The sequence below is a fragment of the Plectropomus leopardus genome, chromosome 3 (genome assembly GCF_008729295.1).
Source record: "Plectropomus leopardus isolate mb chromosome 3, YSFRI_Pleo_2.0, whole genome shotgun sequence".
Classification (NCBI taxonomy): Eukaryota; Metazoa; Chordata; class Actinopteri; order Perciformes; family Serranidae; genus Plectropomus; species Plectropomus leopardus.
This window is the reverse complement of record NC_056465.1, coordinates 35810824-35834082: the sequence shown is the minus strand read 5'-3', so window position 1 is coordinate 35834082 and position 23259 is coordinate 35810824. Positions and strand designations below refer to the sequence as shown.

The 23259-nt window shown below is 40.6% G+C and overlaps 2 protein-coding genes and 1 long non-coding RNA gene across 4 annotated transcripts; 2 read left to right on the top strand and 1 right to left on the bottom strand.

Moving 5' to 3' along the window:
- The first annotated feature begins 2330 nt into the window (after positions 1-2330).
- LOC121941120 (60S ribosomal protein L5) lies at positions 2331-10255 on the top strand. The gene is made up of 8 exons (XM_042483840.1): positions 2331-2420; positions 2893-2962; positions 3054-3169; positions 4993-5127; positions 5299-5501; positions 8518-8695; positions 9319-9407; positions 10095-10255. Exons 1-8 carry the CDS (start codon positions 2418-2420, stop codon positions 10192-10194), a joined length of 894 nt encoding a protein of 297 aa, XP_042339774.1. The 5' UTR covers positions 2331-2417; the 3' UTR covers positions 10195-10255.
- A 779-nt stretch (positions 10256-11034) lies between these two features.
- On the bottom strand, positions 11035-22733 carry LOC121941386 (divergent protein kinase domain 1A-like). Its single transcript, XM_042484176.1, has 5 exons — positions 22548-22733; positions 13872-14006; positions 13181-13288; positions 12919-13095; positions 11035-12166 (listed from the first exon to the last, which is right to left on the bottom strand). The coding sequence occupies exons 1-5, from the start codon at positions 22599-22601 to the stop codon at positions 11354-11356; spliced, it is 1287 nt and encodes a 428-aa protein (XP_042340110.1). The 5' UTR covers positions 22602-22733; the 3' UTR covers positions 11035-11353.
- Positions 13129-15040, top strand: LOC121941388. 2 transcript variants are annotated; one of them, XR_006105740.1, is made up of 4 exons: positions 13129-13216; positions 13888-13991; positions 14724-14816; positions 14975-15040. It is a non-coding gene; the product is annotated as an uncharacterized LOC121941388 (long non-coding RNA). The 2 variants fall into 2 exon arrangements; XR_006105739.1 differs by having other exon boundaries at positions 14724-15017.
- Positions 22734-23259: the final 526 nt, after the last annotated feature.

Here is a 23259-nt window from a genome sequence, read left to right as displayed (position 1 = left end):
CAGACTTGAAATGTTATTACATATTATCAAAAAACTAAGAAAAAATCTCCAGAAAACTACATTTATAATTCTTATAATTAGATATTAGATAATTTTCCACGCTTTCTTGAGGTCATTTTCTTGTTTTTATTTTATTTTATTTTTTACTTATTTTCAGTTAATTTTCTAGTATATTTTAAAATAATTTCTGGCTTTTTGGGGGGCTCTTTCTTGTTCTGTTGCTTGCCCATGTTTTTGTCAGAAATCAAGCCTATTTGCTCAGGTTTTAAAGGGTTAAAGAGTCGTCCATGTAGCTAGAAGGTTGTGCTGTCTGCATTCGAACATGCAGCAGCAGGTTAGACTTGGCAGCACCATGGAGACGACAGGCCACTGAATCTGATAAACTGCCACAGCAATCACATCTCAGTCTGTCAGGCATGAATAATTAGATCACCATGAAAACAGGAAAAAGTAATTCTCAGGCGTAGAATCGTCGACTCACTTGGCCTCCAAAACAATAAAATGTAATAAAAAGTAAATCAGCAAAGTAGTATCACCAGAAAAACAACAAGCAGGATGATCTGTGCTGCAGTGGATGTGTTTTCGGTGAGCCAGAAAAGGTGGGAATCATTAAAGTGGTAGGTGCATCATAAATTTCACTGACTCAGTTAACCGAGACTGTGCTGGTATTGTTTGCAGTCACACCCAGATCCCAGAAGCAGCTTTTAATGTGCCAGTTAACGGCCAAATACTCTGTTTATGAGGCTGAGCCACGTACTGGTACTGCAATCAGTAATACCTGAGAGAGCATGGTGACATCTGAGGACTCAGTGGTATCTTTAAATATCACTAAATCTGCCAGATTCTGCTATAAGTAGGTGATTAAGGGACGCTTCAATAATGCCAATCACTGTCACCATCAACAGACACTTTAAAATGAGCCAAGACTTCAGGAGAAAGCTGTTTTTTTTCAGAGACAAAAATATACATTTAAAAAAATATTATTTATAGGGTGCCGTCCCTTCACTTGTTTTCATTTTATCACTGCATTTTATAATAAAGGAAATTTTAAAAATGAAAATAAATAAATTATATATACATGTATATATATATATATATATATATATATATATATATATATATATATATATATATATATTAGAAAATAGAAAATAAAATACAAAAAAATATTTTTTTTACAATATACAACATGCAAAGTTGACTATTATTATTAATAATAATAATAATTATTATTATTATTTATTTGTTTATTTATTGTACATTTTCACTCATGTCACACTCATACTGCTCTGCACACAAAAATCTACTTTTCAAAATCAGGCTATACATTAATATGATTTTCTGCTTTCACTGAGTTTATCTTTTTAAACCAACATTAGTCCTAATCATAAATATCAAATATTTAGAATTTTAGGATATTATTTGGAGAATTTCTAGGTTTTTAGGATGTTTTTCTTTTTTAGGATTTTAAGATGTTTTCAGGATTTTAGGACATTTCTAGGGTTTAGGACATTCCTATATTAGGACTTTTCTAGGATAGAAGTTTTGGGATTTTAGGACATTAGGAGCTTAGCTGGGACCACTGTCGCAGGGCGTGGGGGTCCTCCACTGTCATATTTTTTTGATAAACAAGCTCTATTTTGATACTATTTTATGCACTGTGGCACCTTATGTACACTATCATTTACTTTCTTATATATATATATACTCATTTGTATACTTTCATGATAACATTTGCACTGCTGCACTGTACTGTCACACAACTGCTGCTACCATTCACACTTTGTCACCTTGTAACATCACTGTCACTTTAACTTCCATCTTTGACACTTTACTCCTCCACTTCTGAAATTTGTATATACCTCTACTTTTTATTCAATTTGTATTTTTTGTGCAGTATATTGATCTTTTATTTATTATATGTTTTTCTATTTGACCTTTCATGCATTCAGCTTTTACCCTTGTACTGCTGCAAAACCTGAATTTCCCTTCTGGCGATCAATAAAGAATGATCTTATCTTAAAAGTCACATGGTAAATCACTTTATCTTTATTAAAAAAAAGCACAAAATAGAGCTCGGTTATCCAAAAGCTTCGGAAAAAAACTTGAAACAGTTCAACATCCAACATCTCTTACTGCCACGCTTTACGCCGTATACATGCACTCAGCCAAATCTATCCAAAAATGAGGAGGCTCGTGAAACGCAGCTAACAGGCGCAGTGAAGTGTGGGTTTGCGCTCCGGGCCGGCAGGGGGCAGACCGCTGAATCCGCAGCAGCATGGCGGCTCCGCTCTCATCCTGCGCCTCGCTACTTACGGAGCATGCGCAGTACCAATCTTCCTTTTTCCAGTGCAGCGGAGTCAAGCGTCAGTCTTTGGCTCCGGGCTCCTTCATAAGGAGACGAAAAGACTGCAAAAATGGTTGGTAATCTGTCCCAATATGTGTCTCCATGCATTGCTAACAGCCGCACGGTGTGCCGCGTGCTGTCAGACCGTTAAAAACATGTCGCCGGTGTTCAGATGAAGGTAGATTCAGTCCAGCTAACGCTCACCGGGCTCTGCCTAAACGTGGCCTAATGGCTGCCCTCACGAACTAGCTGCTTCCTCGTTCCTCTTCACTGCTTTATTGTGTTATTGTCCTCAGTATGTGTCCAGTCAGTCCTTAACTCCACACCCCTTTAGTTTTATTTGTAGCGATCTTACCACCAGCATGTTTGCTCGGCGTTAGCTGGAAGTAGCAGTTGTGCTAACTGTGGTTCACTTCCTTTGGTTGCTAATGCTAGCCAGGTGTAACGGTACCTGACGGCAGTGACAGCTGCGGTGAATTAAAGTGTTGGTTGTTGTGATTGTGTGTTCACCCTCTGATGCTCACTGTGATCGTGTCCTGCTGCAGGGTTTTGTTAAAGTGGTGAAGAACAAGGCCTACTTCAAGAGGTACCAGGTCAAATTCAGGAGGAGGAGAGGTGAGCCCCCCTCTGACCCCCATCGGCCTCCAAATATCAAACCGCTCACAGCTATTTTTTTAATATGTATGTCTGTGCCTGCTCCTTGCAGAGGGAAAGACCGACTTCTTTGCTCGTAAGCGTCTGGTCGTACAAGACAAGAACAAGTACAACACACCCAAGTACCGCATGATCGTCCGCTTCTCCAACAGGGACATCTGCTGCCAGGTGAGGACACACTGATTTACTTCATCCGCAGAGACGGGGCTCAGTTTGAACCCGTGAACATCGACGGGCTGACAGATATGTTCATATAGGTCACAGTGATTCAATACTATATACGTAACTTAGGGGTCGACAGATTATCAGGACGCCCAAGTATCAGCGCCTTTAGGTATTTGGCATTTTGCTCATAATCTGTCTGCGTTTTCTTTTAATGATTGACGATAAAAATTAATTTAAAAAAGAAAAAATTGTGTGTGTTACACTCTACCAACTCCAGGGCAATACATGCAAAAAAAACATGTCAGCGGGAAAGTAACTTTTGCTTTGTAAAACCTCAGGAAGTTGTTTTTATTTATTAGTTTTTTTAATTAAATTTTTTACTTTGCTCTCTAAAAAAATATAGATAACTTGTTGTTTGTGTTGTTGGAAGTTTTGGTTTTGCTTTAATATTTGCCAAAAACATTTAAACAGAGTTTTGTTGGAGTTTGTTATATTTCGATTTCTAAATTTTGACATATTTTAATTTTTATTACAAATATCGGTTATTGGTCTCAACTACTAATAATTGGTATCGGCCCTAAAACCCATTATTAGTCGCCTCCTAATATAAACCATAGAATACTGTCACACACGAGCAAATGTACTTCATTCTATTTCTCATCTTTTTTTAATCAGTGTCTCTCTGAATTGGGACATTTTTGCAGGTCCGTGAACGCAACACAGAGGAACTTGTCGTGTGTTTTTTTTTTTTACCAGCGCAGTAGTTTGAGGAGTTTGTGCAGGTAAAAGGATAATTGATCACTCGATCTGATCGAGCTTGAGAGGAGACAAAGAGCGAAGAAGCAACTGAAAGCAAAATTTTAGAATAAACTTTAAAGTTTGAGAGTGTGAAGCAATAAATAAACAAATTGTATTTATAAATTGCACCAGCTCACTGAATGAACTGGTCAGCTCAGAGATATAAAATCAAGATGTGGTGGCAGATATTTTAATCGTGGCCGCCCGCAACAAACGGTGTGAAAACCCAGCTTGCTCCTTTGCTGTTGTCTGAGGCTGCGACCTCAGTTGAACTTTATGTGATGCAAAAATATAAAATTTGCTTCCAGAGGCAAATGATGTATTTGATCCTTTTTGCTCATGTTCGAGTGCACACCAGGATACTCAGGCTGACACTTTTTTATTCACAGCTGACGTTAAAAACTGTGTTTTGCATATCACTTCGTCAGATTTGCTTTGTGCTAAATCACCATCAGCTGTTCAAAATCGTGCAGATTAGCAGATGAAAAAACAGGTGCACTGCCGAACTTTTACAATAAAAAAATAAGAAGTCTGTTATACAAAACTAATTTTAATATAAATGTTACATTTGAAAATTCAAGAGTTCAATAAATAACCACAAGAATACTAGAAATATTAAGTACAAAATTAATCACAAGTAGATTTTTCATAAACTAATAGAAAACTGAGAAAAAATAGAACCACTATGATTAAAACAAAACAACTTCCGGGTATGCGGTAAATGCTTTTTAGAGTGCATATAAAATATAACTCTGGATGAGGGAAAGGAGGGAAAAGTGTTTGACGGCGATCTTAAGATAATTTTAATAGATCGTCTTTTCAGACAAACGGAAACGTGGTGTAAATAAACGTGTTCATGAGTTCTTCTTATTTTTGTAGTTTTGCTCGTGTTATAGAGTCACTGCTTCAGTCTGAATTAGTTGGCAATTCGTGCAACAGTGTAAAGAATCAGACCTTTTCAGTTCATATTAACGTGAGCGGCTGTGAAATCCTGACTGACGATCGATGATTTCTCGTGTGTGTTGCAGATCGCCTACGCCAAGATCGAGGGTGATATGATCGTGTGTGCGGCCTACTCACACGAGCTGCCAAAATACGGCGTCTCCGTGGGCTTGACAAACTACGCAGCAGCCTACTGCACTGGTCTGCTGCTGGCCCGCAGAGTACGTACAGCACGTTGGTCCGCTCCCTCGTGGAGCTGATGGCTTTGGGTTCATCCAGGTTTAACCCTTTAAAGATGAGAAAATGTGGTTTGCTTTTTAAACTCGTGGAAACAAAGATAAAAGTTTCCTGCTGAATCAGATGTTGATGGTGGTTGAATTTTCGGTCCTCAGCTGCTGAACAAGTTTGGCCTGGATAAGGTGTACGAAGGCCAGGTGGAGGTGACGGGCGACGAGTTCAACGTGGAGAGCATCGACGGTCAGCCGGGCGCTTTCACCTGCTACCTGGACGCGGGGCTCGCTAGAACCACCACAGGCAACAAGGTGTTCGGTGCCCTGAAGGGCGCTGTGGACGGAGGCCTGTCCATCCCACACAGGTAACCAGACTTCCTGTCGCACTTGTTCGTTTTGATCCCGACGTGTTTCCCTGCAGCTGATCAGAGTGATGCATGTCTTTGAAAGTGTGAGCCGCTTTCAAGTCTGTAAATGATAAACACTCGGACGTGAATAACCCGATACTGAGGCTTTTCCAGGTTATGATCATATTAACCCTTTGAAACCTGGACAAAATGAGCTCTTTATTTTTTTAAATGGGAAGGAGGCCACGAGAAAATTAAATCATGACCAAGAAATCAGTAAAAAGTACAAAAAAAATCAGTTAAAAGGAAACAACAAAACTTGGTACTGACCGCTTGCGCCACACAGTTTGGATGACGGAGAGACGGTGCTCTTCACGTACGGTCACCATTTCACCTGATGAGTGAGGGAGCAACGTGTCCTCGTCCTGACGTCCTCTGTGTGAGGACAGAGAGGGACACTGACTGGTGACAGCTCGGCGTGTCTGTCTGCCTGACGGCGGCTGTGACACTTTAAAGTTTGTAAAGTTAGAAAAAAACCTCTGATAGTTCGGCAGTACGACAATCTGTGAAAATGGTTCTGAACCGGTCTGTGCGATTTCGTTGTGCGTCTGAAATAAAAGTGTCCTCATTATGTAAAATATTAAAGTTCATCTGCTCTGAGCTGCGGGGGGCTCGCGTGTTTTCGTCCCGCTGCTCCTCACAGCGACACAAAAATGACTCGACTCAATAAACCCGTTAATAACGCTGAGTGAAATGTTTTCCTGTCATTGTGTGAGACGGCTGCAGCGGCAGGATCACAAACACGGACGGGACATCTGTCTTCAGTGGGGGGAAAATAATGAACGCCTAAACTAACACCGAATACCTTCCCGCTTAATAATACCTGAATATTTGGGTCCAGCCCGAATGTTAACACACTCTGTGTGCTTTGCTCTGCTGGCTGGATGTTTTCATGGCTGATACTTTTTCAACAGGAAAAACATCAGTGTGTAAAAAAAAAAAAAAAAAGTGACTAAAACAGCGCCATCCTTCACACCTCTGATTTTCATAATTTCAAATGTCTCTTTTGCAAATGATCTTTGACGAGCTTATTTGCCTTCTCAGTTAAATTGGTTTTGTATTTTAATTTGTCCTCGAGCTCCTTAAGTTGAAGCGTTCAGGCGACCAAAATGAATTTCAGAAAGACGGAAACATTAAGGTTTGCCGTTGGAGTTGTAACGTGGTGAATAAAGTTGTATTAGCGTCCTCATCTGTCAGAGAATGTAGTTTATTTATGTCGGCGTGTCCTGAGGCGACTGCGTCAGATACTGAGTGACGGTTGCTTTCATCTCATCTGCCGGACGCTGATTTTTTTGTTTAGAAACATTAAAATGTTGGCTTTAAAGAAAAAGCTAAATGCTGAAGTTAGCTGTCGATCAGATTCAGGCAGATACCACAGTGGGCTCAAAATCACACCAGTACTTTTTATGAATGGGTTAACATGTTTTTCTGACCACTGTCGCTCACGTGAGGCTGGTCAGACGCCGCCCACCTATGGTGAAGAGGTATCACCAGTGCGGCTGCGGTCACACTAAATTTGTTATCGTGGTGATTCGCCGTGGTGTCGTGCTGCATCGTGGGTGTCACATAAATGGTTAATTTGTGCGGAAGTTAAAGGGAAAGTTGCCAGGTGAGTTTCACGGGGAAAAGGCGTTGCACTCAACTCTCAAACAACAAACATAAAAAAAACCAAAACATAATAAAACCACAAAATGTCTCCGTACTGCTCGTCCGTACCTTTGGCTTCAGGCTACAGCGAGGCCAAAAACATGACGGCAGTGACAGTTTTCAAAACAACTTGTCACGTCGGGGCTTCAGGGCGCTTGGATTACTTCAGAGGAGCAGCATGGAGACATAATGTGGTTTTACTTTTTTAATGTTCGAATCCTCGTCACCACGAGCTTCAGTTGTTTGAGTGAGTGCAACGCCTTTTCCCCGTGAAACTCCGGCAGTGATTTGTGCACCATAAAACTTCACCTGAGCATGAGGGGAGTAGATGAAGACTGAGCTCTCATTTTTGGGAGGACTATCCCTTTAACTTCCACACGTGCGCACACACAGTGCTCTTTGCAGGATGGAAATAGATGCACTTTCCTTTACTCACTAATATTTACGACAGAAACTGAATAACTTAAAAACTGCGGGCGTCTTCTGGTCTGGTGCGTATGTGATCGGCCACCGCAGCGCGACGTCGGGTTGCTTCTCTCCAAAAGTTGATTGTTTCTACCCACATCAAAATGAACAGCAGAACTGTTTTTTTTTTGGGTTTTTTTTTTGACCTGATGTCTGATTTGGTTTGAATGCACCTTCAGGGATGGGAATAATTTGATGACCTCAGTCCGATCTGCTGAGGGAGTGTTTGAAAAGGACTTTAAATGAATTGGTCTGAAGCTGGTTGAATGTTGCTTTAAGACGCCTGACAAATGATTTTTTTAATGCAAAACTCGTGTCTTAAACTCACATCTGTTGGTACCGACACGTGTGGTACAGTGAATAAAATATCTGCCACTCACTTGGCCAACGCACATTGATTTGAGTAAATCTGTTGAGGAAACGATACTGAAACATGTTTTCACTCTGTGGTTTTCAGAAGTGAACTGAAGGCCAGTTGTTTACAGAAAAATGCCTTTAGCAAGAATTTGCCTCAACGTACTTTTGCCACGTTGCATTAAAATGCCGTCTGTATTTCAGCTGCATGTGGAGGATCTGAGGCCTCATGAAGGTTTATAGTCTCAGCGAGGTTTTAATGCTGTCTGCAAAAATGTTTGTGATCATGAGAAAAGCGAGAAAACAGCAGCTGACAGTTTGACAGAATGTAAAGAGTGAGACGCTGCAGTGAAATAAATGAGTTCGACTGAACGCCATGATTCAGAGCCGGGTAACTGTGCCTTAAACTAATGAAACCTTTGACGTTAAATCTGGAGCTTCTGCTTGATAATTTACATTTTTTTTTCAATAATTTTACTGAAACTTTTGTTTGTTTTTTTTCCTCCAGCACCAAACGTTTCCCTGGGTATGATCCCGAGAGCAAAGAGTTCAACGCTGAGGTTCACCGCAAGCACATCATGGGCATCAACGTGTCCGAGTACATGAGCTACCTGATGGAGGAGGACGAGGAGGCCTACAAGAAGCAGTTCTCCCGCTTCATCAAGAACGGAGTCACCCCTGATTCGGCAAGTCCTCCTCTTTTATTGTGAAATTGTCTGTCTGCTGTGTCTCACAACAGCAGGCAGATGGCGCTGTTGAGTTGAACATCTGTAATGTTTTGAGGCTTGCCCTTGTGTGAACTTATTAACTTGTGGTCTAAGTGCTTCGGTCTAATCTATCAACTATCTCATTAGTGGCGAACATCACACGGCCGTTAGTTATCCCCCGAGGGGAGCATCTCGGGGTCACGGCGCAGCGATCACATCCTTTCACTCAGGAAAATTAAAAAGGCTGTGTTTGGTTTAATCGATGCACGTAACAAATGATGCGTCTTGTACAACTTAAAATGAATATTGGACATTTAAACCAGTTTGAATTCAGCCACAGTCCCTAATCAGGGGGTCACTTTGTCCCACTAATTCATATTTATGAGCACACGGCTGCAGACGCCATAACCTCAGAGTTCACTAAAGAATTCACTAAAAAACAGAACAGCTGAACAACAAAACAGTATTTGGATCTTCAGGATGCATCTGTGTAAATGTTTTATTTGGCATGACTTGTGCAAGTAAATAATGATTTTTTCCCCCAGAAATCAGATGTGAAGTAAACTTTTCAGGTGAAGTCTGACTGTTGATGTTTCTTTCAGATTGAGGAAATGTACAAAAAGGCTCATGCTTCCATCCGTGAGAACCCAGTCCATGAAAAGAAGCCTGCCAAGGAAGTCAAGAAGAAGAGGTGAGAAACGACTGTTTTTAAATTATGGCTGCCGGCGCTTTCGGGTTATTGCAATACGATTCAGGTCCCAAAATAATAGTTTTTAGAAAAAAAAGTATCACGTACTGCTATTTTGGTCTCTTAAAAGCACCAGTCGAGCTGCTGCAGAGATGGAAAATAACGATACCGTTGTGCTTTTGAGTGGCTCATCTCATCGTAACCTTGTGAAACCTGAGCGAAAACGATAAAAAGCAACGAGCAACAAAAGAAATGACTCAAAACTTAGCCAGAACTTTGTAAAAAGTACAAGAAAATTATCTGAAAATAAGTTTAAAAAATTAAAATATACTTTAAAAAATGCTGGGGAGAGGTGCTAAAAATGTATAATTCTGTAACATAATTTTAAAGAATTAATCACAATATTTTGCCATAAATAGTTTTCCCTATATCTTTTTTCCCCCAGCTTTTTAAAAATAATGTTCTAAGTGTAATACTCAGCTCTTTGTGGAGCGTTTCTTAAAATAACAGTTTTAGGTTATTTTCACTCAGTCTGAGCTCAGAGGGAAACATGGTGACTCAGTCTAGTTTAATTTGGACTCTAAGTTTTTGGACTCTCGAGACACTTGGAAGGCACAAAAAGATTTCCGACTGATGCAATTATTCAAATCAAACCTGCAAAAGCTTACAGTTTTTTGTTTTGTGACGCAGGTGGAACCGCGCCAAGCTCTCTCTGGCCCAGAGGAAAGACCGCATCGCCCAGAAGAAGGCCAGCTTCCTCCGGGCTCAGGAACAGGAGGACGCCGATTGAGGCGTCAATCTGCTCCGTTGAAAATGAGACGATTTGTTCTAATAAATCTATTGAAAAAGAATCAAACCTTCTCGTGTACTTTTTCACATTACCCTTTTTCATATTAACCCTCACTGTGCAAAAATGCACCATTGAAACCCGTTCAAACTGAAATTTTTGATCCCACAGCCATTAAAGCATAAAAACATGCATTTTATTACTTCTGGGTTTTTGCCTTGGAACAGCCCAGGCTGAGATTATCAAAAATAAATCTAATTTGCATGTAGTATATACTTTAAGATTTTTTTTGTGAATCTAAAAAGTGTCATTGTGACAAAAATGTGGCATTTAAAGGGTTAAAATTCTGAAAATTAATATTTATGATTAGGGTTGATGTTTTAAAAAATGAACTGATAGAAAAGAAACTAATGAATATTTTAAAGTCTGATTTTGAAAAACACGTTTTGTGATATGGGTGAGTATTTCATACTTCACACAAAAAAAATTATGAAAATCAAATTGAGAAATGATTGTTGTGATATTATTATTATTATTATTATATAGGCTGTGATATTTTAAAAAATCTCATCAAAAAAAAACACGAGAAATTTTTTTTTTAAATGACCTGAAAAAATGCGTAGAACTTCTAGAAATTATGTAAAATAATTTAAATACTAATTATGTAATGATAAATGTAGTAAGCTGGACTTCTTTCTAAGCCCTTTGTTCAGTCTCGTTTATTGTGCTCATCAGACGTCTTCTTTGGTGCTCGTGGTGTCACAACAGAAACTGAGAATCGGACAAAGCTAAAATTGTGTAGCATTTCATACCGACAAAAGTTTAAACATGAATGTTTGCGTGTGTGATCTAAGCAGCTAACCGTCGTTAACTCCAGCAGGTTTTATACGTCCGCAGATCTGTGATAAAAATGAGCCGCATGGTAACGACACTGAGCCTCTAATTGAAACAGGCCTTTATTTCTGTAAAAGGGTCGAGGCTTTTATTTGAAGATTTACTGGATATGATTTGTTATGAAAGAAACATTCGTTAACAACCGTTTCGGGATGAAACATCAGTTACACGTGCGCATGGATATTTGGGGATACTTATGGTTCCACAGTGAAAAGAGCGGCCGGTGTTGAATTTGAAAACTCGGCCTTTGTGCTTCGTTATTTTTTGATTAGGAGTCTTTCGTGTGAGAGATTTTCTTCCACAACAAAGTCTTGAGGTTGTTCAGGATTAACGAGTGCTCGATCTCCATCTGCTCTGTCGTCCCTTTCAGTGCGATGCAGGCGTACAGCTGCTTCTCCAGCTCCTCCCTCACGTCGGACGGCGCTCCTCTCAGAGTATAGTCCTTGAGCGCCTCGCAGGCTTTGGCGAGGTTCGGCCTGGTGACCTCTGTGGTGCAGCGGTGCTTGGTGAGGTCGCAGGAAGTGAGGCAGTCTGCGCCGTAGAGACAGTCCTCGTCCACGTCGCAGCGCTGCTGCCTGATGCTTTCTTGGAAGATGGCTTCGGGGACGATGTACCGCGCATCCATGACCTTCAGGTCGTGGCGGTCGTTGTAGCCGAAGCTGGTGGCGCTCACGTCGCACATGAGGAAGCTGCCAAACGTGCCGTGGAAAACGTCCTCGACCAGTTCGAGCAGTCCGATGGAGATCTTGGCCTTGTGCGGCCAGGAGGGGGTGAACCACTGGTCCATGCTGCGGCGCAGACCTGCAGGGATCCACACCTCGATGATCCAGGGGAGGCTGATCCCGTACAGCGGCGAGTACGGCACCTTCTCCATCACGTACAGGTCCCCGCAGAAGCCCAGCAGCCGGGGCGTGTGTTCTCGGTCCTGCAGGACCAGCGCCAGCAGGAACTCGTTGAGCTGCAGCAGAGCCCACGTGGAGCGCGCCTCCGGCAGCGAGATGTGGCCGTCCTTGTTGGCGTCCGTTATAGACAACACCTGCGTCGCCAGGTCCGCGAGGTTAGCCTGATCCCCGACTTTAGCCTGCAGAGAAAAACCAAAGCCTTTAAGTCAGACTCTGTGTTCAGTTTAAGTTAACCTGGAGTTTAACCCTTTGAAACCTTTTTGGTTTGATTTCTTGGAAAAACGTGGAAAAAAGGCAACAAGCAACTTAACAAGACATGACACGACAGTTCGTACGAAATTAGTATAAAGTTACAAGAAGATTACCTGAAAATAAGAAACTTAAAAACAAAAGAAATTAAGAAAATTACCTCTGAAATTTTATTATTTTATTTTACTTAATTATGTTGACGATGGACACGGAAAGATATGATTAGTCTGTGAATTTATTGAATTAATTGTGAACATCTCCGTAGTGAATGTTTTATGTTTTCTTTATGTTGAATAAATAAAAACTGAAAAAAACTAGAAACTGCCTAAAAATTAGATTAAAAAACCCTAAAATAAATAAACAATTTCTCAGTTTTGAGATCAATAAAGTATATCTATCTATCTATCTGTCAAACAAAGAAATTACTTCCAAAAACAGCTTCAAAATATTAATTATGTGACATAATTTTAAATATACGATTACGATGATAATAGTTTTCTTGAAATTTCTTCCCTAACTTTTAAAAAAAATATTTTTCTACATCTCGTAATCTGCTTGCGATATGCAGAACATTTCGTGCCAAGTTGCTCACTGCGTTTTCCGCCAACATTTCCAGAGAAGTCAAACAAAGTTAACTCTCAAACCTCCCCGCGGAGCTGCAGAGGTTTGAGGGTTTTCTGACCTTTAGGTGGCTGACGATCATCTCTCTGAACTTCTCCACAGACGTTCCCTTTGTGGGCTTGTTGAAGGCCGCGGCCTCCTTCCTGGGCTCCATCTCACTTCCCAAATCGTAATGAGGAGCCTCCTCCATCTGGCACTTAATGACTCCCTCCAGGTCTCCCCAGCTCCCAGAGTACACCTGAAAGCAGCAGCGCAGGCCTGAGGTGCAGCTGGATGAACAACAAGCAGCCTGGAGAGCAGAGCTGGACTGAACCAGCACTCACCTGGCTGTTGGGTTTGGCGCTGAAGCACTTCCCCAGGTAAAGTGTGTCTTTCTCACACAGGCTGCTGCAGGCCGAGCCGTCGATCACCCCCTTTCTGTATTTGTCACACTGAAAAATACAAAGGAAACATGAATAAACTGAAGGAAACTGGAGAAAGATCATGCACAGGGTTCATGAAAAACCTTGTGTCTTTATTGGTTATTTTAAAAGAAATATTATATTATATATATATATTTCTGTGGTTTGGATGGTGTGTTATGTCAAATTGGGGCTTCGCATGTGTTGCAAAATCAGTTTAAATCGGAACAAAATTTAAAAAAATAATAATAATTGCAAAAATGTATTCTGTAAAAATCGGCAAAAATTGAAAAGAAAAAAGGCCAACATTTTTTTCAGAAAAACATGCAAATCACGCCAAATTTTTACAGAAAAAATAAATGGCAAAATGTTTTCTTTAAAAAAAAGAGGCATTTTTTAAGTTTAAAAAAGGCCTCCTTTAAAAAAAAAAAAATCCAAACATCTTCTTTAAAAATCACCAAAATTATTTTAAAAAAACCCCAAATTGCCAAAATGTTTTCTTTAAAAACCAACACAAATTCTTAATAAAAAAAAAAAAAAAGCCAAAATTGTTGAAAGAAACATGGAGGTATGTTTTCTGCCTTGATGCATATATGTGAAATAAAATACTCACTATCGAATTTTTGCAGTCGTGCCCTCGACACAGCTCCGTGTAGGACGAGTACTCTACGTACACGATCCAGCTCCCCACAAACACCGCCAGCCACGAGAAGAACAGGTACTTCATGTGCAGGTAGGAAAATTTGGCCTGTTGGAAGCAAAATATACAAAGATTTTTATCGCTTTTTAGTCCAAAACTAAATAGTCTCAGGCATGCAATCTTTACACCAGCAGAAGCTTTAAACATCACCTACAGTTTTTCTTTAAGCTTTAGTCACATTAAACTTCGTTATGTGCACCTTTAATTTTATGTTTTTTATATGTATAAAGGAGCGTGTTGTAGTTTTACTCAGATGATAAACTTTTTGAATACTGTGATTCACTGTGTTTGTATGATGTTAAATGCCAATAAAATATGGTGAGCAATCACTTTTTAGAAAATAAAAGCTTGAAAATGTCACAAAAGCTGTTGAAGTTTCAGTGCGATGAGCTCATATATAATGTTTCAGCGGTACTTCAGAGCTGATTCTTAGTCATTAGATGATCTGCAGTCAGCGAGGATGCTTCAGTGCATTAAACTGTCTCGGGCGATCTGAGGCCAGCCTGATAAAATGGCATATATCATAATGGAGATTAATGAGAGGATGAGAGTCACGCTCTGTTGTTCATCAGTCTCTTCTTTCATGTGGAGATCACACAGCGTGACCTTACCGTGAACATTTTTCATGCATCGCACCGACCTTTGTGTGAACCTGAATATTCTTAGACGCAGTGTTAAGTCTGGGCACTTTGAAGTGAGAAGCAAGTGTTGCACAGTCTGACTCCACATGCATTTCTCTTTGATTCACACGACTTTTTGGCTCAGGTCTTCAGCATTAACAGTTATAGCCAAACAGGAGCACCTGATCTGCAGTACAGGCCACGCCCCCGTCACACCTGGTGGTGATTCAGCATGAAGGTGAGCAGAAACTATCAGGAGGCCTTCAACACATTAAAACACTCAAAAAACATAAAAAACAGTGAGCAGAGCTGCAGCTAATCAAAATATTACAAACCACAATTATACACATAAATAAACCAGATTTCTGTTAAAAATGTTTGTTTTTTCTCACTGAGGTCCATGAGCTGACAGACGGCGAATCCCTCTGAAAACATCCAGATTTCCTCCTTTTGTGGTAAGTGTAACCTCCTCAATCCAAATTTATTTTAGGGTAAAAAGTGTGATTAAATTCAAGAAAATGTGCTGCTACAGGGTAATTCATGTTTTTGAGTTTAATAGTACTTGTTTATTCAGCGATACAGAGTTTTTTTTTTGTGCTGTCCTATTCTGAGGACTTGCACGGTGCAGGACTGGGAAATAACAAAACCCCAAATATGGTGTCAGAAATGTTTTTAAGATAAAATCACCACACTAATATGGATATTATGGCAAAGGTTGGATATTAATCATCAGCTGAGAACATGCAGCAGCAATAGCATTTATTTCAATCAATCTATTAATCAGACTGAATTTATATAGCGCATTAAAACACACACACACACACACACACGACGGGTAGAAAAGCGAGACTTTGTATTTAAGTGAAGAACTAAAATAAGGGAACTCATTAAAACTGTGAACTGAGGAAACACCAGAGGCAGATGAGACCTGAAGATAAAAAGATAAAAAGAAATAAATATTCATAATAAATAAATAAATAAATACACACATACATAAATTACTCTCAATAGTGGATAAAAGGAAAATGAAAGGATAACAAAGTAACAAAGTAAAACGTAAGTCGAGTCGTGTGATTCGAGTCCCCTGAGAGACAAAACTGAAGTATTAGCTGAAGGTGAAGTTTTATCTAAATGAGACAAACTACATGGAAAGAGTCACACTTTCTCTGTCTCGCGTCTTTATTTGTCATTAATGACAGTGGACACTGTTGGCGCTCAGTCTGTCGACCGTACGATAACATTTAAAATAAACATGAGACTCGACAGTCTAAAAGTCATTAAAGCAATCTCTGAATGAATGTTTACGCTGAAGTCATTTGGCCAGTTAGCAGAATACAAATGAGCGACACGCTGAGTTGTATCATCATTAATGAAATTGCCTCTAAAGAGGTGCTCGGTAATTAACAATAAATGCTGTTTGTGATCTGGCACGGCGGCCGCGGAGCATTTCGCGCCAGGCTCATTACCTTGTTTTTTGATTTTCTTTCTAATACCCCAGCTGATAAACACGGTCGGTCTGCCCGGATCAATAATGGCATTGTTCCAGCTGCAGTACATTAGTGAAAAAATAATGACAGAGTTTTTAGCAGTCCTGATATTAATGGTCGTTGCACTCGGTGCTCGACAGTGATGGACTCGCCCTGCCTCCACCCTCTGCCCCCTTTCAGCTCCAATTTTATTTATTGCCACGAGTCTCTTTATCTCCCCCCCTCCTCCCCCTTTGTCTCTCTGTCACACTCTGTGCTCCGTCTTCCTCCGGGATCGCTCTGACCCAACTTTACAGTTTAACAGAAAACTGCTCGTCGGTCACTCCTCTTTTCCCAAACACCCTACCTAATTTAAAAAAAAAAGCAAACTTGGAAGCACAAGATGTGTGAGGGTTTTGTTTTCAGTATCGACAGAGATCATATTTGTATCTGTCTCTAAATGGATTTTGCATCCATTTCCTGCTTTTGACACCCCAGATAATGCCGAAATCAGCTCTCAGATGGACTATATGTCACTCTGTAATCTCATTTCTCTCCATGCAGTGGCCTTTAATCTCATGTTCATCTATATTTCCTCTTGTTCTGAGGAGAAAATGCATCAGTATTTTTCTGCCATCACCAGCAGGACAGTAGCTCCTGCTGAGGACACCAAGGTTGTGTGTGTGTGTGTGTGTTTTTAACTAATTTAAGAGTTTAATAACCTGCTGAGTTTACACTCTGTAGTTACACAGGACTGAATTTGAAGGCGTATTCTGATAATATTGTGGCTTTAAACCTAAATAGCTAAGCGGTCCTAGCTAAGCCCCTAATGTCCTAAAGTCCTAGAAATTCCATAAAATCCTAGAAATGTCCTAAAATCAGAGAAATGTCCTAATATCCTAGAAAAATCCTTAAATTCAAAAAATGTCCTAAAAACGATAGAAACATCCTAAAATTGGAGAAATTTTACAAAATCCTACAAATGTCCTCACATCCTAAAAACATCCTCAAATTGTGAAACGCCCTAAAATCCTAGAAACTTCTTAAAATCTGAGAAATGACCAAAATCCGAGACACGTCCTAAAATCTGAGAAATGTCCTAAAATCCTAGAAATATCCTAATAATCCTGGAAATCTCCTAAAATCAGAGAAATGTCCTTAAATTCTAGGAATGTCCTGAAATCTTGGAAATCTCTTAAAATCCACCAGATATGTAGGGGCCTCCTGTAACTTTGCAAAAGTGGCCCCAAACCAAATCAAGTTGAGTATCACTGTCAGGTTTCATTTCTGCAGACTCACCACTAGATGTCCCTAAATCGCACATGCTGTACCTTTAAAATCACTCTTCCGACTGCTGACTCTGCTGCCAATAAAACGATTTCCAATGACAGCTGCTTCTATAATGTTCATACAAATCATCTTACAAACACCAAACCGAACCCATGAACGCTCCAATCATCAATGACAAGCTCTTTAACTCGTGCTATTTAAATATGATTTCTGCTGCTTTATTCATCGATTGGTTTACTTACAAATCTGAGCGAGCCGGCCCGCAGCAAACGTACCGGCACTGACCACACAAGTAAGCGCTGCCCGTACCTCCTATCGATTTTCCCGTAGGTGAAATGCATCAACAGCAGAAGCATTATGGAAATAACACTCTACGGGGAGACAAATGTATGGTTCCTGAATCGATAAAATTGTGGCTTTCGTTTCTGCTCTGGCCGATGCGTTTCTGTCTCTGGGATTATGTATTGACCCTTTGTGAAGGGAGAGAGTTACACAAACACGGCTAATGAGGTGATATCGATTGTGGCTGCTGTGACAGCTATTAATTAGAGACGGACTGGGAGCTGCGGCCATGTGCTGAGGTGGGCGGAAAGAAACGCTCTGCCTTGATCTGGTTGAGCTGCTTCCTCTGCACCCGCCCACGGCCCTGTTAGAGCGCCTGTGTGTTCAAACTGTTTTAACCCTGAACGTTCGAAATGACACAAAGAGCGAATACTGGACGGTTCTACCTGATTTTGAGCCACTGAGGCAGCAGAGAGGAGATTAAAGCTGATCAAGAGCGGCACATTTCTGCTCTGACACTTGGTTTTTGCAGCCTGCTCACCATTCATCCATTATGTATGATTATAAAGCGGTCTCTCAGAGGCTGCCGGTTAATGGGCTGCTGCTCCGAGCCGAGAAAGACATGAAAACACAGAAACAAAAGAGCGCAAACAGGATGTGTTCATCAAGAGGCGCCTGATATCTGACAAATATAACACAGCAGTGATACTCAACTTATGGCCATCGGGCCAAATCTGGCGCCAAAAAAATGTTTTCTAATTTACAGGAAAAATTAAGTGACCCATACTGTGAATTGTTTGTGTACTTTTGGTATACATAAGGTGCATAAAACAGCGTCAATATAGAGCTTGTTCAAAAACAAAACAACAAAATAACACCCGACAGAAGTCCAAGATAAGCCCCTTACGTCCCAAAATCCTAGAAATATCTGGAAATCCTAAAAACATCCCAAAGTCCTACAAATGTCCTAAAGTCTAAGAAATGTCCTTAAAATCATAAAAATGTCTTGAAATTCTAAAAATGTTCTAAAATCCTGGAAATGTCATAAAAATCAAAGAATTGTCCTTAAATCCACGACATAATCATCAAATCCAACAAACATCCAAAAATCCTAGAAATGTCCTAAATCTGACAAAAGTCCCTAAAATCCAAGAAAAGTCCTAAAATCCCAGAAACTTCCAAAAATTCTAGAAATGTCCTAAATCATGCAAGTGTCATAAAATCCCAGAAATGTCGTAAAACCTTACTTTCAGCTAAGCCCCTCATGTCTTTAAATCCCGGAAAGCCTTGAAATCGGACAAATGTCCTAAAATCTCAGAATTGTCCTTAATCCTAGAGACGTCCTTAAATCCTGCAAACGTCATAAAATCCTTAAAATGTCCTAAAATCCTAGAAACATGTCTGTGACTGCTGCCACCGGCCCCTGGCCTCCTTTTATTTGGCTCAAGTGGCCTCAAAGCTGCTGCTCAGTTTGTTCATCACCTCAGAGTTTTATGCACCAGCATCCGTCCAACACGCCGCTTCACTTCAGAGACTCTGTCTGCACACACACACACACACACACACACACACACACACACACACTACAAAGATCTGACTCATCACAGTCCAGACAGCAGGCAACCCCCCACCACAACCTCCACCCCCCAACACACACTCAAAGCACGCATTTCCGAGCTGACTCAATCCTGCGACATTAACGTGTGAACTTCATCAGCTGTTCTCTCGACGCTGTGAGTCCAACATCGGAGCATCGCGTTCACGCTAAAAACAGCAGACACGTGTTCGCAGGTACTGCAGCTTCCTGTCAGTGAGAGCCCCTCCCACATCTGAACCAACAGGTGTAATGTCCACGTGTCGGTAATTTGAACGTGTGTCGGTAATGTGGTAATAATGTGAATGTGTCGGTAATGTAAACGTGTGTCGGTAATGTGAACGTGTAATGTGAACGTGTAAATGTGAACGTGTGTCGTAATGTGTGTCGGTAATGTGAACGTGTGTCGAATGTGAACGTGTGTCGATAATGTGAACGTGTGAATGTGACGTGTGTCGATAATGTGAACGTGAATGTGAACGTGTGTCGATAATGTGAACGTGTCGGTAATGTGTGTCGGTAATGTGAACGTGTGTCGATAATGTGAACGTGTCGGTAATGTGAACGTGTGTCGGTAATGTGAACGTGTGTCGGTAATGTGAAACGTGTCGGTGAACGTGTGTCGGTAATGTGAACGTGTCGGTAATGTGAACGTGTGTCGGTAATGTGAACGTGTGTGTGAACGTGTGTCGATAATGTGAACGTGTGTCGGTAATGTGAACGTGTGTCGATAATGTGAACGTGTGTCGGTAATGTGAACGTGTGTCGGTAATGTGAACGTGTGTCGGTAAATGTGAACGTGTCGGTAATGTGAAGTGTCGGTAATGTGAACGTGTGTCGTGAACGTGTCGTAATGTGAACGTGTCGGTAATGTGAACGTGTCGGTAATGTGAACGTGTGTCGGTAATGTGAACGTGTGTCGTGTGAACGTCGGTCGGTAATGTGAACGTGTCGGTAATGAGTGATGAAGAGGCTTACCACTTTTTTGTTGTTGTATTAATTAATATGCTAAAGACATATCTAGGGTTTTAGGACTTTTATTGGATTTCAGGACATTTCTAGGATTTTGGGACATTTCTCAGATTTTAGTGAAATTCTAGGATTTTAGAGCATTTTATTGCATTCATAGGATTTTAGGACGTTTCTAGGATTTTAGGACGTGCACATCCTGCACACCTTAATCCTACCATTAAATATGTTTTGTTAATGTAAAATGCAGGGAGATTACCAAAAAAAAAAATAGTAATAGTCTGTAACATAAATACAGAAAATCTGTGAGAAAAACTACAACTAGGAACCTTTGAATATAAATTTAAAAAATCCCTTCACATGGATTGGTAATTTGTTAAAATGTTGAATTGCACTCAGAAATGAACATCTTCAGCGATATCCGAGCTCTTAAGTCGCTGTACAGCATCATCTTTACTGATGGACACTAAATTTTATTAAATTAGCACTACAAGCTTTTACACACGTTACCTGTAAACTGTGTGTTTGAACTCAGCAGTATGAAAGCTGGAAGAGACAAAATGATCTTTTTTATCACCTGTGAAGCTAAATAAGCAGGAAAGTTTTGCTCCATCAAACATGTTTGTTTGTTTTTGCAACATCTCCTACGTGACTGAAAACCAGAATCTGCACAGGACCTAAAATTTCCATCTGAAACAGGACTTGTCAGGTTTTGTATTTCGGCGGAAATAGCTTCTCTCTCGAGGATCGTTGAATGACACTTCTTAAGTTGTCACTGGAAGGCTGAGGTGGCCTAGAAAACTGAGCGGTGCTGGTGGCTGTCCCTGGAGACTGCCTGTTTCTCCCTCCGTTCGCTGCACTTGACAGGTTTTGTCTCTGACATGCAAGGACACGGGAAGGAAGCGCACGGCAAAAACAGCAAATGGCCGAATGTCTCAAAGATGAATAAATTCCCTGAATACTTAGTCACAGTCGTGGGATGGTGCAGGGAGGCTCTTTTTCACTTCACGGGGAATGTGTTCACGTCGACTTTCTATTAATGATCTAACAGTGGAATTGTAAATGTGGGTCCCTGAGACCTCGAGGTGTCCTTGAGGGGCTTCCCCGGCAGAGTTTAATTTTATTTATGAGGAAAGCCACCGTGGACTTCACCTAATTTCACTCACATCAGACTGTTACATAATGTTCCTCAACATCTTCCAAGATTAGGATAACCAGGGCAGCAGCACGTCAGATGCAGGTCTGTGATTAAATATTTACCTGCATGGCATGAAATCATGTTTAATTCAACAGAATAATGAAGCGTTTCACGTTCTGGTGAGTTCAGGTAATGTGGGACATGTACGCATTATAGAAATATATATTTAAAATATGTTACATCATATTTTGGTGATTTTTAGCACTTTTTTAGAGGTAATTTCCTTGTTTTTTTTCTTAAACTCATTTTTTTGTGCTAATTTTCTTGTAACTTTTTGCAAATTTCTGCTAAATTTTAGGTTATTTATTCTCATTAGGTCCCTTATTTACTACTCCCCATGTTTTATTTTTTGTTTTTTTAAGAAATCAAGATAATCAACACAGGTTTTAAGGGGTTGATAGAAATTAATTTACCCAAAAATAAATTTAAAAATATATGCAATGGACGAATTATAAACACATGGTAGCTCTAACTTTAGAGTTAAAGGTGTGACATTCACTTAGTAGCAAAAACGTCTGTTTTCTAATCCAAGCATGACTGTCCCACTTTACCAAACAAGCTGTCCCACATTACCACAGCCTGCTGCCTGAGGGGGGCATGGTTGGTTTGTTTGGGGTTGTGTAGCTTCTAAAAAAATCTAATTTCATTCCAATTTAAAATGTTAATAAGTCCTAAAATGATTTACAGAAACATTTTTTTTAAAGTCTACTGAGGCATAAACCAACAAGTGTCCCACATTACCTAATTTGACTGTATAGAAACAGTAAATGACTTATGTAATTTGGGGTGATAATAAAGTTTTGCAGCCTCTTTTGAATGCATGACTGTACCAGCTACAGATGTAGCCTATCATGGACGTGGTTGCTACAGCAACGGGGATCAGGAGGACGGTTGATTCCCGTCGAGCCGTCGAGCATCAAGTGACTTTATGATTCAGTCTGCAAAAAAAACAACAGCCTAAAAAAGCACAGCCTGCAAATAGCCGCCACTGCACGTGCAACATGAAGGTCATATGATAAAGTAGAACAAAGCTGTAATAATAATAATAAATATAAAAATCAGTGGCGTCGTCGCTTTTATCTGCCGGTAACATCTCCAGATCAGCATGCACAGAGCCGGTGTGATTCTCAGTTGGGCAGCAGCGCGCAGAGGGATTTCCCAGCATCTTACCTGGATGTACAGAGGCTTTCTGAAGAGCCCCCATGGAAACAGACCTCTCGCCATGGCAGATGAAGAACATCTCACAAAAGCTGTTGGAGGGAGAAATTCTGCGCACACTTCACACGGTGTCAGGAAACGCCTCTCGGACTGAAACCCTGGAAATGCTCCAGATGTAAAACATGACTGATCGGCGGCAGCAGCGGCGGCGGCAGCGGCGGGGATGCGCGTCTGGACGCGGCGGGGCGGCAGACTGAGCTGCGCCCGTCGACTGCAGCGAAGTCAGACTCACGCTGGACGGGATCACTTGTGGGGCGTTTCGACCAATTAGAGAGGAGGACGGTGACAGTTTGTAACCGTCAGTGGTTCATGTATAATACATGCACACTACAGGGTTTCTCAAAAAAAAAAAGAGATAGAGAGTTAGGTTAGGTTTAGTTGAGTTTATTTAAGGGACAGTAAAAACTAATAAATACACAAGGCATAAAGCAAATAAGCCAATAGGATCATTTTCCATCTGCAGTCTCTTAGCTAAGCTGTTGCATGGTTCTTCCGAAAAAACAACAAAGAAAAGTAAAATAGGGCATGCAGTAAAAAGACTTCAATCAGCAAAAGATACAAAACAGAACAAACAAAAACCTTAAAAAGGGGAAGATAGTTTTGCTTGGTTTTAAGTAGGTCGCAGACAGTTTGGCTTTGTTTTGACTAGAGATGATAACAATTA